We start from the raw sequence: 19,527 nt of genomic DNA, 5'->3' as shown, positions 1-19,527 counted from the left end.
TAAGAGCACGGCAGGGGCTGAGCTTCAGTATGAGCGCGGCAGGGGCTCAGCTTCAGTAAGAGCGCGGCAGGGGCTCAGCTTCAGTAAGAGCGCGGCAGGGGCTCAGCTTCAGTAAGAGCGCGGCAGGGGCTCAGCTTCAGTAAGAGCGCGGCAGGGGCTCAGCTTCAGTAAGAGCGCGGCAGGGGCTCAGCTTCAGTAAGAGCGCGGCAGGGGCTGAGCTTCAGTATGAGCGCGGCAGGGGCTGAGCTTCAGTAAGAGCGCGGCAGGGGCTGAGCTTCAGTAAGAGCGCGGCAGGGGCTCAGCTTCAGTAAGAGCGCGGCAGGGGCTCAGCTTCAGTAAGAGCGCGGCAGGGGCTCAGCTTCAGTAAGAGCGCGGCAGGGGCTCAGCTTCAGTAAGAGCGCGGCAGGGGCTGAGCTTCAGTATGAGCATGGCAGGGGCTGAGCTTCAGTAAGAGCGCGGCAGGGGCTGAGCTTCAGTAAGAGCGCGGCAGGGGCTCAGCTTCAGTAAGAGCGCGGCAGGGGCTCAGCTTCAGTAAGAGCGCGGCAGGGGCTCAGCTTCAGTAAGAGCGCGGCAGGGGCTGAGCTTCAGTATGAGCGCGGCAGGGGCTCAGCTTCAGTAAGAGCGCGGCAGGGGCTCAGCTTCAGTAAGAGCGCGGCAGGGGCTCAGCTTCAGTAAGAGCGCGGCAGGGGCTCAGCTCTGCAGCCACTAATGAGGTGGATGTCAGACCACTGCAGTCTCCAGCAGATATTGCTGCTAAGCTGGAGCCACTGTTCATGACTCTACCGCAATCTTGTGGAAGTATGGCGCGCTGGAGACAATGAGCACTACTCTGGGTTAGTTAAGTCTTTGGACCACCATTTTGCTAATAATTCAGGTGTTTTTCTTTTTGATTTTACCAATGATTGGTGCATTCATTATAAAAGTTAGCAAAGCCTGAAGTTCCTACCATTTGCGTGCGTTCGCCCGACCTCGTCGTTTACGCCTTTCAGTCTTGTTAAATTAATGTTACAGAACATTAAACAAGTGGATTTTCTCCCCCCGTAAATCAGTCTATTAATTATGTTTCTGTTAATTGTCCTCTTTCCTTTTTCTTTTAACAATTAAATCCGTCTCGCTCTACAATTGTGGCGCCATTTTTTCACTTTGACCCCTCTGTCTTTACATTAGTTTTTCACTTCATTAACCTAATGAAGCTGGATTAATTTATTTGATTTAATTAATCTCCACTGTGCTGGAGGGGTTAAAGTCATTTCTGTAAGTGCAGTAAGGAAGCATGGTGAGCATTGATCGCTGGAAGGTAAAGACGCTGGAATCCCGCAACATTCAGCGGGAAGACTGCACTTATGTCAGAGAAGATCTTCTGCCTTCTTATTGTGCAGGAAGACGAGGGTCACATCGTATGTCCCGCCATGTCTGTAATCAGCACAGGTGTGCGCAGGACGGTCAGGGCTGAGTTATGGATGCCAGGATGGCACTGGACAGGTCCTATGTTCGGAGTCGGGGTTTTTGCAGGAGATACTCTCATACAGTCCATGAAAATAGCTGCTTGAGTCCATGACTTTGTCCTTCTTGAGTCCGTGACTTTGTCCTTCTTGAGTCCGTGACTTTGTCCTTCTTGAGTCCACGACTTTGTCCTTCTTGAGTCCGCGACTTTGTCCTTCTTGAGTCCGCGACTTTGTCCTTCTTGAGTCCGCGACTTTGTCCTTCTTGAGTCCGCGACTTTGTCCTTCTTGAGTCCGCGACTTTGTCCTTCTTGAGTCCGCGACTTTGTCCTTCTTGAGTCCGCGACTTTGTCCTTCTTGAGTCCGTGACTTTGTCCTTCTTGAGTCCGTGACTTTGTCCTTCTTGAATCCGTGACTTTGTCCTTCTTGAGTCCGTGACTTTGTCCTTCTTGAATCCGTGACTTTGTCCTTCTTGAGTCCGTGACTTTGTCCTTCTTGTGTCCGTGACTTTGTCCTTCTTGAGTCCATGACTTTGTCCTTCTTGAGTCCACGACTTTGTCCTTCTTGAGTCCACGACTTTGTCCTTCTTGAGTCCACGACTTTGTCCTTCTTGAATCCACGACTTTGTCCTTCTTGAATCCGTGACTTTGTCCTTCTTGAGTCCGTGACTTTGTCCTTCTTGAGTCCGTGACTTTGTCCTTCTTGAGTCCGTGACTTTGTCCTTCTTGAGTCCGTGACTTTGTCCTTCTTGAGTCCATGACTTTGTCCTTCTTGAGTCCATGACTTTGTCCTTCTTGAGTCCATGACTTTGTCCTTCTTGCACAAACCTGCTGTAAGTAGAGATATTTCAGACTCTCGTCTGTGTTTTTTCTGCATAATAAATAACTTACATTAAAAGCTGTGGGGAAAAATGTAGCTCTTCGTTCACATGCGTTTAGGTGTCACCCGAGTGTAGAGATATTTACAATGAATCTATCACTAGATTTTGTAATATAAACTGCATTCACAATGAAATTCATCTTAGACCTGAGGGAGCTGCTGTACTTATGACAATCTTTGTCAGATTGGCAACATAATCCTTTTTGAAAGGTCAAATGCAATCTGCACCCATCTATCTTGACTGACAGCTCCTCAGTATCCCTCCCTCCCTGAATCTTACCCACCTTGCTTGAGTGACAGCTTATAAGTATCCCTTGCCCTTGCTGCTGTTTAGTCTGCACCTGTTTAGTCTGATTGACAGCTCCTCAGTGTTATTCTTCCCTGCTGCTGAATCTCTGTCCAACTCTCCAGATTGGGATCTCTCCACTGTCCTCCTCAGCGTCCCTCCTCCCTGCTTCTGCTGCTGAGATCTCACCCTGCTCAGTACAAGCTGCAGGAGTCAGTCAGGCTGGGTGGGCGGAGAGTGAATACATTAGACTCCTGAGCTGCCGGATGCTTGATCTGGACTTATAAAATGCCCATTTTAATAGAACCTCACATATGGCGCTCGTTTTATTACCTGTATTGTTCCACGAACCTTACTAATAAGGTCTTACTATTACCTACATGATTGTGGACAGAGGATCTGCCCGGCGGTGGCGTTGTGCTCGGCTTCCGGTGAATAATCCAGGACCGCCATCTTGGCACGTGTAATATGAGCCCACATTATTTGCGGACACTTTTAGATTTGTCCTGACTTTAACCTTTGCTGAATTAAGTTTTTTGGATGGTGGGAGGCCGGGAGGAAGGAGGAGGACGGGGGAGAGAGGTTTGGAGGAGGGAGGTGAATGAGGGAGGAATGAGGTGGATGGGTGAGGGAGGTAGACCAGGGGGCCTGGGAGGAGGATGGTGGAGAAGGGAGGCCAGGAGGAGGAAGGTGGATGGGGGAGGGAGGTAGACCAGGGGGGCTGGGAGGAGGATGGTGGAGAAGGGAGGCCAGGAGGAGGAAGGTGGATGGGTGAGGGAGGTAGACCAGGGGGCCTGGGAGGAGGATGGTGGAGAAGGGAGGCCAGGAGGAGGAAGGTGGATGGGTGAGGGAGGTAGACCAGGGGGGCTGGGAGGAGGATGGTGGAGAAGGGAGGCCAGGAGGAGGAAGGTGGATGGGGGAGGGAGGTAGACCAGGGGGGCTGGGAGGAGGATGGTGGAGAAGGGAGGCCAGGAGGAGGAAGGTGGATGGGGGAGGCTGGAAGGAGGGAGGTGGACGGGGGAGAGAGGTAGACCAGGGGGCCTGGGAGGAGGATGGTGGAGAAGGGAGGCCAGGAGGAGGAAGGTGGATGGGGGAGGGAGGTAGACCAGGGGGCCTGGGAGGAGGATGGTGGAAAAGGGAGGCCAGGAGGAGGAAGGTGGATGAGGGAGGGAGATAGACCAAGGGGCCTGGGAGGAGGATGGTGGAGAAGGGAGGCCAGGAGGAGGAAGGTGGATGGGGGAGGCTGGAAGGAGGGAGGTGGACGGGGGAGAGAGGTAGACCAGGGGGCCTGGGAGGAGGATGGTGGAGAAGGGAGGCCAGGAGGAGGAAGGTGGATGGGTGAGGGAGGTAGACCAGGGGGCCTGGGAGGAGAATGGTGGAGAAGGGAGGCCAGGAGGAGGAAGGTGGATGGGTGAGGGAGGTAGACCAGGGGGCCTGGGAGGAGGATGGTGGAGAAGGGAGGCCAGGAGGAGGAAGGTGGATGGGGGAGGGAGATAGACCAAGGGGCCTGGGAGGAGGATGGTGGAGAAGGGAGGCCAGGAGGAGGAAGGTGGATGGGGGAGGCTGGAAGGAGGGAGGTGGACGGGGGAGAGAGGTAGACTAGGGGGCCTGGGAGGAGGATGGTGGAGAAGGGAGGCCAGGAGGAGGAAGGTGGATGGGGGAGGGAGGTAGACCAGGGGGCCTGGGAGGAGGATGGTGGAGAAGGGAGGCCAGGAGGAGGAAGGTGGATGGGGAGGCTGGAAGGAGGGAGGTGGATGGGGGAGAGAGGTTTGGAGGAGGGAGGTGATTGAGGGAGGTGGACAATTGAAGCTAGGAGGAGGGAGGTGGATGGGTGAGGGAGGAATGAGGTGGATGGGTGAGGGAGGTAGACCAGGGGGCCTGGGAGGAGGATGGTGGAGAAGGGAGGCCAGGAGGAGGAAGGTGGATGGGGGAGGGAGATAGACCAAGGGGCCTGGGAGGAGGATGGTGGAGAAGGGAGGCCAGGAGGAGGAAGGTGGATGGGGGAGGGAGGTAGACCAGGGGGCCTGGGAGGAGGATGGTGGAGAAGGGAGGCCAGGAGGAGGAAGGTGGATGGGGGAGGGAGATAGACCAAGGGGCCTGGGAGGAGGATGGTGGAGAAGGGAGGCCAGGAGGAGGAAGGTGGATGGGGGAGGGAGGTAGACCAGGGGGCCTGGGAGGAGGATGGTGGAGAAGGGAGGCCAGGAGGAGGAAGGTGGATGGGGGAGGGAGGTAGACCAGGGGGCCTGGGAGGAGGATGGTGGAGAAGGGAGGCCAGGAGGAGGAAGGTGGATGGGGGAGGGAGGTAGACCAGGGGGGCTGGGAGGAGGATGGTGGAGAAGGGAGGCCAGGAGGAGGAAGGTGGATGGGGGAGGCTGGAAGGAGGGAGGTGGACGGGGAGTCAGTCAGCGGTTCTCAGAGAACACATGACATCGGCTGAGTCCTGTGTATGGAGGCGTTGGGGAAGATGGCAGTCAGGGAATGATTGTTTGCACGGGAGATTTATTGGCTTTATAAGAAGAACATTTAAAGACTGTACTGATGGACGTGGTTTTCACGGACCCATAAACGTGTCATCTGTGCTGCTGGAAATAACACGGCCGTGTGCACAGCCCCATAGATTATGATGGCTACACGTGATATCTGTGCAGTAAACGGATGCCACATGTACTGGACACACGGACGCGTGAAGGCTGCAAAGTCTCAGGTTCCCAGGACCCGCCCGCGACCGCTCAGCGCTCATTTCTCCTGGGAGAAGACACTTTTCCTTATTTTGTAGTTGTCAAAAGTCAACAGCTGTCAAAGCAATATTTTTCCTCATGTGGGCAGACAACAAAACACCGGCGGAGAGCGGAGTGTCACCGGCAGAGCGGGGAGGGAGCGCGGCACATTACCCTGTCAGTCTCTCCTCACACACCCGCTCAATAAAAGCTGAAAGATGACCAAACAACCATAATCCTTTGCAAACGATTGCTGTCATTACGGCTCTGAAGAGGCTGTGACGGGAGATGGCAGATTGTGCTGGATGTCTTCTTTACGTGACAAGCAAAAGATATTTGTAGAGGAGCTGTCACAGGGACGCGGCTCCATATAATAATGACCAATCCAGCAAAATTGTGCCTTCTCCTCAAAGGGCAGTGCCACCTGTGGTGCCAAGAAGAAGCCGCCATGGAGGAGGACCTGCTCCATGCCCCACGGCTGCTGCTCGTTCTCCCTGAACTTCAGGTCAATAACCCTGAGCCGCGTCCTGCAGAGATCATTTAGTACGGCGGCTCAAGAGTTCACTCTTTTGCCCCGTATCACGGGGTCGGAGATGATGGGAAGGCGAGCCCTGAAAAATATTAGCGTTCACTGACCTGTGAATTTGGTTTTTGAAGCCACATTTCCTCATTTTAACGGAAACATTTAAATTAAAAGGAAATGCCATCTATATCTGAGAGACGTAGGAACCACACGTATCTCCAGGAACGGTTCTCCTGACCCCAACGACCGAGGCAGAGGAAGATGGGGGGGCTTCCACACATATGCACCGCGCTCTCCAGTCACTTCTATGGGAGTCACAGAAATATCTCAGCCATATCCGTGGAGCTCCTGTGTCCCACGTCCACCCCTGGTCTTGGCGTTGTCTTTCCACCATTCTAAATCATAACGAGAGCAATTATTAACCTATAATGAGACATTAGACATTCTAGATCTGTTCACTTGGTGTTGGTAGCATATGGCGGCCATTGTTTCAGTGGTGCTGTGCCGGTGGGGTGACCGGAGCCGTGGTGGCTTTGTCTGGCAGGATGGCAGCTTGGGGCACTTGGGCTCATTATATCTCCTCTATACGCCATGTATACACCGTCTTGTCCCATCTTCCTGTACTGCGAGTATATTTTTAAGGTCTGACAGAAGCCTGAAAGCTCCGCCATCTGATAATTCCTCCAGGTTGCGCGGTGTTTGTTTAATTTCTGCCTGAGATCGGTGCGAGTGAAGTAACGGGGGGCTTCTGGGCCCCAGCAGGAAATTTAGCTTATTTATAAGCACACTTGACATTTACATTTCCTTTAACCTTATGAGAAGTAGTGATATATAACGTCTGGAGCCAATTAACATGGGAGTGTGACTTCACCGCTGCTACGTTTTCATGACTGGGGACCTTCTCTCCGCACTGGAGATTGTTCCCAGGTGAGGACATCATATGCCGCGACGCTTTCCTTTCTTAGTCAAATACCAGGCTCATCCGCGTCAGACAGAAAGTTCCAGCCCGGCTTTGTTTCACCTGCTTTTCCTGACAAAATGGATTTATAAATGAGCGAGAGGCCAGAGATTCTGTGCTCTAACGTGGAGGAGCCATGTCAGGTCTCGGGGAAACACTAAATCCATTTCCAGACACGTTCAAGTGTAGGACGATTGACTTCAGCATCATATTGAGCTTCTATTGATGGACACACGTGGTCAAAATTGTTGGTCCCCCTCGTTTAATGAAAGAAAAACCCACAATGGTCACAGAAATAACTTGAATCTGACAAAAGCAACAATAAATTAAAAATCTATCAAAATGAACAAATGAAAGTCAGACATTGCTTTTCTGCTTCCACAGAATTTAAAAAAAATTAACCTCATGAAATCGGCCTGGACAGAAATGATGGTTCTCTTCTTCTTATAGACCAAGAGAAGAAGAACCAGTGATGGAGGTTATAGACCAAGAGACGAAGAACCGGGGATGGAGGTTATAGACCAAGAGAAGAAGAACCGGGGATGGAGGTTATAGACCAAGAGACGAAGAACCGGGGATGGAGGTTATAGACCAAGAGAAGAAGAACCGGGGATGGAGGTTATAGACCAAAAGAAGAATAACCGGGGATGGAGGTTATAGACCAAGAGAAAAAGAACCAGTGATGGAGGTTATAGACCAAGAAAAAAAGAACCAGTGATGAAGGTTATAGACCAAGAGAAGAAGAACCAGTGATGGAGGTTATAAACCAAGAGAAGAATAACCAGTGATGGAGGTTATAGACCAAGAGAAGAAGAACCGGGAATGGAGGTTCTAAGACCAAGAGAAGAAGAACTGGGAATGGAGGTTATAGACCAAGAGAATAAAAACAGGGGATAAAGGTTATAAAACCAAGAGGAAAAGAACTGGGGATGGAGATTATAAGACAAGAGAGGAGAAGAACCGGGGATAGAGGTTATAAGACAAGAGAGGATGACCCACGGATGAAGGTTGTAAGACCAACAGGAGAAGACGCTGGGATGAAGGTCATAAGACCAAGAAGAGAACAACCGGAGATTGAGGTTATAAGACCAAAAGAATAAGAAATGGGGATGGAGGTTGTAAGACCAAGAGGAAAAGAACTGGGGTGAAGGTTATAAGACCAAAAAGAGAACAACTAGGGATGGAAGTTATAAGACCAAAAAAAGAATAGCCCGGGAAGGAGGTTATAAGACCAAGAGGAAAGGAACCATGAATGAAGTTTATAAGACCAAGAGAATAAGAAACGGGGATGAAGGTTATAAGACCAAGAGAAAAAGAACCGGGAATTAAGGTTATAAGACCAAGAGAAGACCAATGAATGACACAATACCCAACAAATAAGGCCAAAATAGTTTTCATCCTCACTGGTGCACATCTGGTAGGGTTTTGTACTTGTTACCATTGGGGCAGAAAAGGCCCAGGAGCACCAAGGATGAGGTACATTATGGATTTACTAATCCAGCTTGGGAGTGAAAAATGTAATGAAAAGAGGACTTAAAGGGGTCACCTAGTTTAGTAATCTCAGTCTTACACATCTTAGAAGTGATAAAGGGGTTCTCCAAGGTATTATAACTAAATATCATTGGGGTTGGAGGATGTCGTAAAAAACGAACAAAATAAATAAAAACCTGTGGTCACTTCCCTTTCGTTGATTTTCTACTCTTGCAGCTGTGTCACCCTCTAATCAGGCGGGGCATCACATGATGGCTGCAGACAATCACTGTCCACAGCATGTCCAAGTCAATATATATCTTGGCAGAATGAGAAGAGTGAAGCTGCTCAGATGCCTCTGATTGCTTCCATCACCCGACACCCCAAGTGTTCACACCAGAGGGGGACACAAGTCTGAGAGTGGAGTGGCGCTCCTCTGGGAATTTAGCACAGGTTTTTTTTATCTTTTTACACCTCCCTTGGGACAAATGAGTTTTACTTAGAAATAAGTGGAAAACGCCTTCAATAGAAGGAATAGTCGAATGGTCAAGATTTTTCTCCCATAGTGGAGAGCGGTTATAAAGAGTCTCTCGCTCTGGAGGATCCGTCCTGTCCTGCTTCACCCACGGAATCCTATGACATGAATGAACACTGTGTTGTGCTTCATTTCACCTGTGGTGGCGCTGCAGGAAACTGAACCCCAACTCCTAGGTTTCCTTGCAGGTCACTACTGACCACGGTTGGTTCCAGAGGGGTAGACTTTTTATGTGTTGGCTGTTCTCAGGCCACCCAAGACTGACAACGTTTTATCAATGCCATTGACCACAAATCTCTTGGACTCTCTACTGTATGCGCACAGCCATCATTCACTGGCCAGTTTGGCGCCAGGTTCACACGTCCTATGTGGCCCTGGATCATATTTATGGTCAACGACACCATGGGGCCCCATGATTTCTATGTACGCCCCTGGCTCCCACAGAGCCGTATCCGGGGGTTGGACGCTATTTGGGGGCTGTGATTGTCTCCTCTTCACAATGAGTTTATACTTTCGGCTGGATTGATGCAATTTTGATGGCAAAACAGGAATAAATACAAGAGATAAATGTATCAATATTTCTCTTTTTTCTTCTTTTAGTTTATAAAAACTCAATAAAACCCACGTGAATCCGACCTCCTCCTACATAATCTTCGCTTTTCCTCCAAAGCCCGGCCCAGTCCTCCATCTGTTCATTAAATCTTGATTTATCGTCTAGAGGAATTATTAATTTTGCCTTTGGACAGAATTTGGTGCGATAGTTGAATTGAGTTGGAATATTTCAATACTTTCTGGAATGTAAATGTTTTTCTCCATTTTCTCCGAAGCCTGATGTGGGGCCGGGGGAATAATTCTGCTTATTAACCACCTCTTCCTTTTACATTTGTTTCTGTGAAATGAGGTTACAATGGACAAATCCGGTTGTTTTTCTGCCATAAAAATCTATTTTCATCCATTTAGTCGTCTTTTCATAGGAGAACATGGCGTCTGCCTCCTAAGAAGCAATATCCAGGATCAATGAGACATTTCATAATTTGTTGCTCGGCAGATCAAAGCCCATTTAGCTGAATTACTCGAGCATCGATTCCTCTCGGATTTTACGCTTCTCTGCAATAAACACCCCGCGCTTTTCCGCCGCCGATTTACTTAAGAGCCGTCGATTAGTTACCAATCACCCGAACCTCGAAGGACATTACGTCTTATTCCCTGATGAGATTTCCTTCATTGGCTTGGTTTTATGACTTGCCGTCCATGTTTTTTTCCTCCGAGCCGCACATCACGGGTCTTTGGTGTAGAAAATCGATGGAGGGCTCAATGTAAAGCTCCGGCAGGCGGTCACTGGGCTGCACGGACTTTAGTTTTGTGTCTTGTGAAGTATAGAAAGTGTCTCCCCATATGGCGGCACACGCCACGGAAAAGCCCCATGACGGACGCTGTGGAAAAGCAAGATCACAAATGGGTTTCTCCATGAGCAGGAGACCCTAAAGACAAAAGATGACGCCAATCGCACCTTCAACCCATCCCCAAACCGTTCAATCCCTGTGCAGAGACGGCCTCTACATATTCTCATAGGAGTCAATGGCTGCGTGTGACTGTTGGGGGTTGACTACCGGGTGCCCCGCCATTAGTAAAATGAGGGCAGCAGGGGTGCACCCCTTCCATGCAGGACACCTGACAACGCTAACGGGGTCACCAATACCACGGCTCATTTTTATAGGTAGATGAGCTGCAGTACCAACCACAACCACAAGCACGTAGGTGGCGCTGTGTCCTGCGCTGCAGGAAAAAGGCTGCTGAACTTGAGGAAGCGAAATAACCCTTTGTTCTACTCATCACTAGATCCCAACAAATCACACATTAACCTTTTCATCCTCACCATGGACAACTCCTAACCAAGTCCTGTACATAACATTTACTAGATAGTCGTCCTGGATTTTTTTTTTTGAATGGGGGCTTCCTTGCCCCATTATCTGCGCTATTCCAGTCCTCTTCTGCACCATGTGACCTATGTGACCCTCAAAGTGATCCGGGGATCTCACAGCAGCTTCTCTGTGGTCCGGAAGTCTCATTGACACTCTTGTAGGTTTGCACTTAGAAAGCAACTTCTGCTCTAACTGGTTATTCCCATCACACCATGTAGCGGCACGCCTCTGGTATACGCCATCACCTGCAGATTGGTGGAGCCGGGCTGCCCATACCGGAGAATGAGGATGGCACTTACTCAGCATCCTGACCTCCATCTGTGCCGGGACTACAGCGTGGCATCATTCACTTCACTGCATCTGTGCTGCAGACCCCGGTACAGTGGGGGTCCTAGGGCTCCGCTGTGCAGAGAAAAGGGGAGGCAGCACTAATCTGGTGCCATGCCGGAGGAGGTAATGGCAGTCATACACATTCATGGGCTAAAACCTAGGATAAAAACAAAAGGAGCAAACCCCTCAGGAAGTAAATCAGTAAATAGTAATAGTGCATGTAAGGTGACCCTTGTTTAAAAAAAAAATCAATCCCACCGCAACAAGCTGTACCCAGTCAGGATAGTCCGTACCCCTAGTATCTCACCTCTCTATGTGCCATCCACCATGACAAGGTGTACCCAGTCAGGATGGTCCATACCCCTAGTATCTCACCTCGCTATGTGCCATTCACCATGACAAGGTGTACCCAGTCAGGATGGTCCGTACCCCTAGTATCTCACCTCGCTATGTGCCATCCACCATGACAAGGTGTACACAGTCAGGATGGTCCGTACCTCTAGTATCTCACCTCTCTACGTGCCATCCACCATGACAAGGTGTACCCAGTCAGGATGGTCCGTACCCCTAGTATCTCACCTCTCTACATGCCATCCACCATGACAAGGTGTACCCAGCCAGGATGGTCCGTACCCCTAGTATCTCACTTCACTATGTGCCATCCACCATAACAAGGTGTACCCAGCCAGGATGGTCCGTACCCCTAGTATCTCACCTCGCTATGTGCCATCCACCATGACAAGGTGTACACAGTCAGGATGGTCCGTACCCCTAGTATCTCACTTCACTATGTGCCATCCACCATGACAAGGTGTACCCAGTCAGGATGGTCCGTACCCCTAGTATCTCACCTCGCTATGTGCCATCCACCATGACAAGGTGTACACAGTCAGGATGGTCCGTACCTCTAGTATCTCACCTCTCTACGTGCCATCCACCATGACAAGGTGTACCCAGTCAGGATGGTCCGTACCCCTAGTATCTCACCTCTCTACATGCCATCCACCATGACAAGGTGTACCCAGCCAGGATGGTCCGTACCCCTAATATCTCACTTCACTATGTGCCATCCACCATGACAAGGTGTACCCAGTCAGGAAGGTCTGTACCTCTAGTATCTCACCTCGCTATGTGCCATCCACCATGACAAGGTGTACCCAGTCAGGATGGTCCGTACCCCTAGTATCTCATCTCACCTCGCTATGTGCCATTCACCATGACAAGGTGTACCCAGCCAGGATGGTCCGTACCCCTAGTATCTCACTTCACCATGTGCCATCCACCATGACAAGGTGTACCCAGCCAGGATGGTCCGTACCCCTAGTATCTTACCTCGCTATGTGCCATTCACCATGACAAGGTGTACCCAGTCAAGATGATCTGTACCCTTAGTATCTCACCTCGCTATGTGCCATCCACCATGGCAAGGTGTACCCAGTCAAGATGGTCCGTACACCTAGTATCTCACCTCGCTATGTGCCATCCACCATGACAAGGTGTACCCATCCAGGATGGTCCGTACCCCTAGAATCTCACCTCGCTATGTGCCATCCACCATGACAAGGTGTACTCAGTCAGGATGGTCCGTACCCCTAGTATCTCACCTCGCTATGTGCCATCCACCATGGGAAGGTGTACCCAGTCAGGATGGTCCGTACCCCTAGTATCTCACCTCGCTATATGCCACCCACCATGACAAGGTGTACCCAGTCAGGATGGTCCGTACCCCTAGTATCTCACCTCGCTATCTGCCATCCACCATGACAAGGTGTACCCAGTCAGGATGGTCCGTACCCCTAGTATCTCACCTCGCTATGTGCCATTCACCATGACAAGGTGTACCCAGCCAGGATGGTCCGTACCCCTAGTATCTCACCTCTCTACGTGCCATCCACCATGACAAGGTGTACCCAGTCAGGATGGTCCGTACCCCTAGAATCTCACCTCGCTATGTGCCATCCACCATGACAAGGTGTACTCAGTCAGGATGGTCCGTACCCCTAGTATCTCACCTCGCTATGTGCCATCCACCATGGGAAGGTGTACCCAGTCAGGATGGTCCGTACCCCTAGTATCTCACCTCGCTATATGCCACCCACCATGACAAGGTGTACCCAGTCAGGATGGTCCGTACCCCTAGTATCTCACCTCTCTACGTGCCATCCACCATGACAAGGTGTACCCAGTCAGGATGGTCCGTACCCCTAGTATCTCACCTCTCTACATGCCATCCACCATGACAAGGTGTACCCAGCCAGGATGGTCCGTACCCCTAGTATCTCACTTCACTATGTGCCATCCACCATAACAAGGTGTACCCAGCCAGGATGGTCCGTACCCCTAGTATCTCACCTCGCTATGTGCCATCCACCATGACAAGGTGTACACAGTCAGGATGGTCCGTACCCCTAGTATCTCACTTCACTATGTGCCATCCACCATGACAAGGTGTACCCAGTCAGGATGGTCCGTACCCCTAGTATCTCACCTCGCTATGTGCCATCCACCATGACAAGGTGTACACAGTCAGGATGGTCCGTACCTCTAGTATCTCACCTCTCTACGTGCCATCCACCATGACAAGGTGTACCCAGTCAGGATGGTCCGTACCCCTAGTATCTCACCTCTCTACATGCCATCCACCATGACAAGGTGTACCCAGCCAGGATGGTCCGTACCCCTAATATCTCACTTCACTATGTGCCATCCACCATGACAAGGTGTACCCAGTCAGGAAGGTCTGTACCTCTAGTATCTCACCTCGCTATGTGCCATCCACCATGACAAGGTGTACCCAGTCAGGATGGTCCGTACCCCTAGTATCTCATCTCACCTCGCTATGTGCCATTCACCATGACAAGGTGTACCCAGCCAGGATGGTCCGTACCCCTAGTATCTCACTTCACCATGTGCCATCCACCATGACAAGGTGTACCCAGCCAGGATGGTCCGTACCCCTAGTATCTTACCTCGCTATGTGCCATTCACCATGACAAGGTGTACCCAGTCAAGATGATCTGTACCCTTAGTATCTCACCTCGCTATGTGCCATCCACCATGGCAAGGTGTACCCAGTCAAGATGGTCCGTACACCTAGTATCTCACCTCGCTATGTGCCATCCACCATGACAAGGTGTACCCATCCAGGATGGTCCGTACCCCTAGAATCTCACCTCGCTATGTGCCATCCACCATGACAAGGTGTACTCAGTCAGGATGGTCCGTACCCCTAGTATCTCACCTCGCTATGTGCCATCCACCATGGGAAGGTGTACCCAGTCAGGATGGTCCGTACCCCTAGTATCTCACCTCGCTATATGCCACCCACCATGACAAGGTGTACCCAGTCAGGATGGTCCGTACCCCTAGTATCTCACCTCGCTATCTGCCATCCACCATGACAAGGTGTACCCAGTCAGGATGGTCCGTACCCCTAGTATCTCACCTCGCTATGTGCCATTCACCATGACAAGGTGTACCCAGCCAGGATGGTCCGTACCCCTAGTATCTCACCTCGCTATCTGCCATCCACCATGACAAGGTGTACCCAGCCAGGATGGTCCGTACCCCTAGTATCTCACCTCGCTATGTGCCATCCACCATGACAAATTGTACCCAGTCAGGATGGTCCGTACTCCTAGTATCTCACCTCGCTATGTGCCATCCACCATGACAAGGTGTACCCAGTCAGGATGGTCCATACCCCTAGTATCTCACCTCGCTATGTGCCATCCACCATGACAAGGTGTACCCAGTCAGGATGGTCCGTACCCCTAGTATCTCACCTCGCTATATGCCACCCACCATGACAAGGTGTACCCAGCCAGGATGGTCCGTACCCCTAGTATCTCACCTCGCTATGTGCCATCCACCATGACAAGGTGTACCCAGCCAGGATGGTCCGTACCCCTAGTATCTCAGCTCGCTATGTGCCATCCACCATGACAAATTGTACCCAGTCAGGATGGTCCGTACCCCTAGTATCTCACCTCGCTATGTGCCATCCACCATGACAAGGTGTACCCAGTCAGGATGGTCCGTACCCCTAGTATCTCATCTCACCTCGCTATGTGCCATTCACCATGACAAGGTGTACCCAGCCAGGATGGTCCGTACCCCTAGTATCTCACTTCACCATGTGCCATCCACCATGACAAGGTGTACCCAGCCAGGATGGTCCGTACCCCTAGTATCTTACCTCGCTATGTGCCATTCACCATGACAAGGTGTACCCAGTCAAGATGATCTGTACCCTTAGTATCTCACCTCGCTATGTGCCATCCACCATGGCAAGGTGTACCCAGTCAAGATGGTCCGTACACCTAGTATCTCACCTCGCTATGTGCCATCCACCATGACAAGGTGTACCCATCCAGGATGGTCCGTACCCCTAGAATCTCACCTCGCTATGTGCCATCCACCATGACAAGGTGTACTCAGTCAGGATGGTCCGTACCCCTAGTATCTCACCTCGCTATGTGCCATCCACCATGGGAAGGTGTACCCAGTCAGGATGGTCCGTACCCCTAGTATCTCACCTCGCTATATGCCACCCACCATGACAAGGTGTACCCAGTCAGGATGGTCCGTACCCCTAGTATCTCACCTCGCTATCTGCCATCCACCATGACAAGGTGTACCCAGTCAGGATGGTCCGTACCCCTAGTATCTCACCTCGCTATGTGCCATTCACCATGACAAGGTGTACCCAGCCAGGATGGTCCGTACCCCTAGTATCTCACCTCGCTATCTGCCATCCACCATGACAAGGTGTACCCAGCCAGGATGGTCCGTACCCCTAGTATCTCACCTCGCTATGTGCCATCCACCATGACAAATTGTACCCAGTCAGGATGGTCCGTACTCCTAGTATCTCACCTCGCTATGTGCCATCCACCATGACAAGGTGTACCCAGTCAGGATGGTCCATACCCCTAGTATCTCACCTCGCTATGTGCCATCCACCATGACAAGGTGTACCCAGTCAGGATGGTCCGTACCCCTAGTATCTCACCTCGCTATATGCCACCCACCATGACAAGGTGTACCCAGCCAGGATGGTCCGTACCCCTAGTATCTCACCTCGCTATGTGCCATCCACCATGACAAGGTGTACCCAGCCAGGATGGTCCGTACCCCTAGTATCTCAGCTCGCTATGTGCCATCCACCATGACAAATTGTACCCAGTCAGGATGGTCCGTACCCCTAGTATCTCACCTCGCTATGTGCCATCCACCATGACAAGGTGTACCCAGTCAGGATGGTCCGTACCCCTAGTATCTCATCTCACCTCGCTATGTGCCATTCACCATGACAAGGTGTACCCAGCCAGGATGGTCCGTACCCCTAGTATCTCACTTCACCATGTGCCATCCACCATGACAAGGTGTACCCAGCCAGGATGGTCCGTACCCCTAGTATCTTACCTCGCTATGTGCCATTCACCATGACAAGGTGTACCCAGTCAAGATGATCTGTACCCTTAGTATCTCACCTCGCTATGTGCCATCCACCATGGCAAGGTGTACCCAGTCAAGATGGTCCGTACACCTAGTATCTCACCTCGCTATGTGCCATCCACCATGACAAGGTGTACCCATCCAGGATGGTCCGTACCCCTAGAATCTCACCTCGCTATGTGCCATCCACCATGACAAGGTGTACTCAGTCAGGATGGTCCGTACCCCTAGTATCTCACCTCGCTATGTGCCATCCACCATGGGAAGGTGTACCCAGTCAGGATGGTCCGTACCCCTAGTATCTCACCTCGCTATATGCCACCCACCATGACAAGGTGTACCCAGTCAGGATGGTCCGTACCCCTAGTATCTCACCTCGCTATCTGCCATCCACCATGACAAGGTGTACCCAGTCAGGATGGTCCGTACCCCTAGTATCTCACCTCGCTATGTGCCATTCACCATGACAAGGTGTACCCAGCCAGGATGGTCCGTACCCCTAGTATCTCACCTCGCTATCTGCCATCCACCATGACAAGGTGTACCCAGCCAGGATGGTCCGTACCCCTAGTATCTCACCTCGCTATGTGCCATCCACCATGACAAATTGTACCCAGTCAGGATGGTCCGTACCCCTAGTATCTCACCTCGCTATGTGCCATCCACCATGACAAGGTGTACCCAGTCAGGATGGTCCATACCCCTAGTATCTCACCTCGCTATGTGCCATCCACCATGACAAGGTGTACCCAGTCAGGATGGTCCGTACCCCTAGTATCTTACCTCGCTATATGCCACCCACCATGACAAGGTGTACCCAGCCAGGATGGTCCGTACCCCTAGTATCTCACCTCGCTATGTGCCATCCACCATGACAAGGTGTACCCAGCCAGGATGGTCCGTACCCCTAGTATCTCACCTCGCTATGTGCCATCCACCATGACAAGGTGTACCCAGCCAGGATGGTCCGTACCCCTAGTATCTCACCTCACTATGTGCCATCCACCATGACAAGGTGTACCCATCCAGGATGATCCGTACCCCTAGTATCTCACCTCGCTATGTGCCATCCACCATGACAAGGTGTACCCAGCCAGGATGGTCCGTACCCCTAGTATCTCACCTCACTATGTGCCATCCACCATGACAAGGTGTACCCAGTCAGGATGGTCCGTACCCCTAGTATCTCACCTCGCTATGTGCCATCCACCATGACAAGGTGTACCCAGCCAGGATGGTCCGTACCCCTAGTATCTCACCTCGCTATGTGCCATCCACCATGACAAGGTGTACCCAGCCTGGATGGTCCGTACCCCTAGTATCTCACCTCACTATGTGCCATCCACCATGACAAGGTGTACCCAGCCAGGATGGTCCGTACCCCTAGTATCTCACCTCGCTATGTGCCATTCACCATGACAAATTGTACCCAGTCAGGATGGTCCGTACCTCACAATGTTCCATCCTGTACCCAGTCAGGATGGACCCCAACTCTAGAATCTCACCTTGCTGCGTGTCAGCAGACATCGAAATAGACGAGGGAGGAGCAAGACCCAAACCGGACTGTTCAGACACCTGCCCGGGGAAAGCTATCACATTGTGCAATGGGAATAACCCTTTAATGGTGTTTTCCCATCACATGGCCTTGTCATATTACTAGGATCCACCAACACTTTTTGATCCATGGTGGTCCGACTGCTCAGATACGCTGAAAGTAGAGCTGTAACCCTTTTAACGATTCTCATAGCATGAAAATAAAAAACACCCCCAGTCACTAGAGGAAGACTGCAGCCCCTTTATTAGCAGGATTGGTGAGATTACTGGTAGATGGACCCCCAATTATGAAAAAATATGATCATTTATCCCAGTGATTTCTCCGTAACGTTGTTTAATTAGCCTTTAGGCTTGGATTTATTTAAAGGCTATGTTCACACATTGCTTTTTTGCTGCTTTTTTTCTGGAGCCAAAACCTGATCTCTTGGTAGTAAAAAAGCTGCAGACAAAAAGCAGGTTTTGCTGGCTTTTTTGCTGCAATTTTCAGGATCCCAAAGTTCAGCTTTGCTTCCACCATACTAGCATGAACAATGCAAGATGTTAGGTCACCAATGCAAGACATATGTGACACCATAAAATATTTTTGGAAAAAGAGCAAATTGATCAAATTACTTAGTGGAAAAAGATTTTTATGTCTGAAAAACCTGTGACTATTCTGAAGAATAAAAGTTAACAAAAAGACAATTTTACAAATGTAACAGTGGGGGGAGGTGAATTGGTCGGGAATAGTTTACCTAAGACATTAGCAGAGCATTTTATAGGGCGAACACTGTTTACTTTCACACATTGGTCAGCCATTGAATTGCTCAGGCAATGTTTCATTTTATACAACACTAATTCAATTAAACTGTACTAATCCTAACAGCCATTCTCAGGTAATGAGACCAAGACATTATGGTTTAAACTTGAGAAAATCACAAATATAAATGCTTTTCACATCCTTCTGCACCTGCTTTTTTGTCACTTAAAACACAGCAAAAACTGATGGCAATGTTTTTTGCTGCCTTTTTGCTTTCTATGGGTGAAATAATGCTGCATAAGCACTGAAAGAAATGACATGCTGCAGTTTTAAAAAATGCAGCAATTTTCCAATTCAGTCAGAAAAAAAAAATGTGTGTGAATGAGATTTTTGAAATATCATAGCTTTTGCTGGTACTGTAAAACGCAACTTTTAATTTGCATAAAAAATGCAGTAAAATCCCAATGTGTGAACATAGCCAAAGCCTCTCTCTGCAGGGGTCTTTGCATTTGACACCATCCCTTTAATGCGTAGTGTTTTGGTTGCTGACTGTATGGAGAAAATCCTCCATAAACAGGTGAACAGATTCAGACTTCGGGAGAGTGACCACGTCACGTCCATTTTAATAAAGGAGCATATTGTCAGCGGTTCTTTAGCATTTCTCGCTTTCTCCGGTGCATAGAGAATTCTGCTTTATTGAAATGTCACAGCG

The 19,527-nt window shown here is 50.4% G+C and overlaps 2 protein-coding genes across 4 annotated transcripts in view; one reads left to right on the top strand and one right to left on the bottom strand.

Annotated features, from left to right (window-relative positions):
• The window catches only part of DIAPH2 (diaphanous related formin 2), a 2,453,123-nt gene that overhangs the window by 2,292,584 nt on the left and 141,012 nt on the right, over nucleotides 1-19,527 (top strand). The window lies entirely within an intron of this gene.
• LOC141153366 (uncharacterized) lies at nucleotides 987-3,060 on the bottom strand. Its single transcript, XM_073638075.1, has 2 exons — nucleotides 2,984-3,060; nucleotides 987-2,269 (listed from the first exon to the last, which is right to left on the bottom strand). Exons 1-2 carry the CDS (start codon nucleotides 3,058-3,060, stop codon nucleotides 1,522-1,524), a joined length of 825 nt encoding a protein of 274 aa, XP_073494176.1. The 3' UTR covers nucleotides 987-1,521.

The sequence above is a fragment of the Phyllobates terribilis genome, unplaced genomic scaffold, assembly GCF_046119375.1.
Source record: "Phyllobates terribilis strain yellow unplaced genomic scaffold, ASM4611937v1 Scaffold_7__3_contigs__length_470593459, whole genome shotgun sequence".
NCBI classification, from domain to species: domain Eukaryota; kingdom Metazoa; phylum Chordata; class Amphibia; order Anura; family Dendrobatidae; genus Phyllobates; species Phyllobates terribilis.
This window is presented reverse-complemented; position numbering and strand designations above follow the sequence as displayed.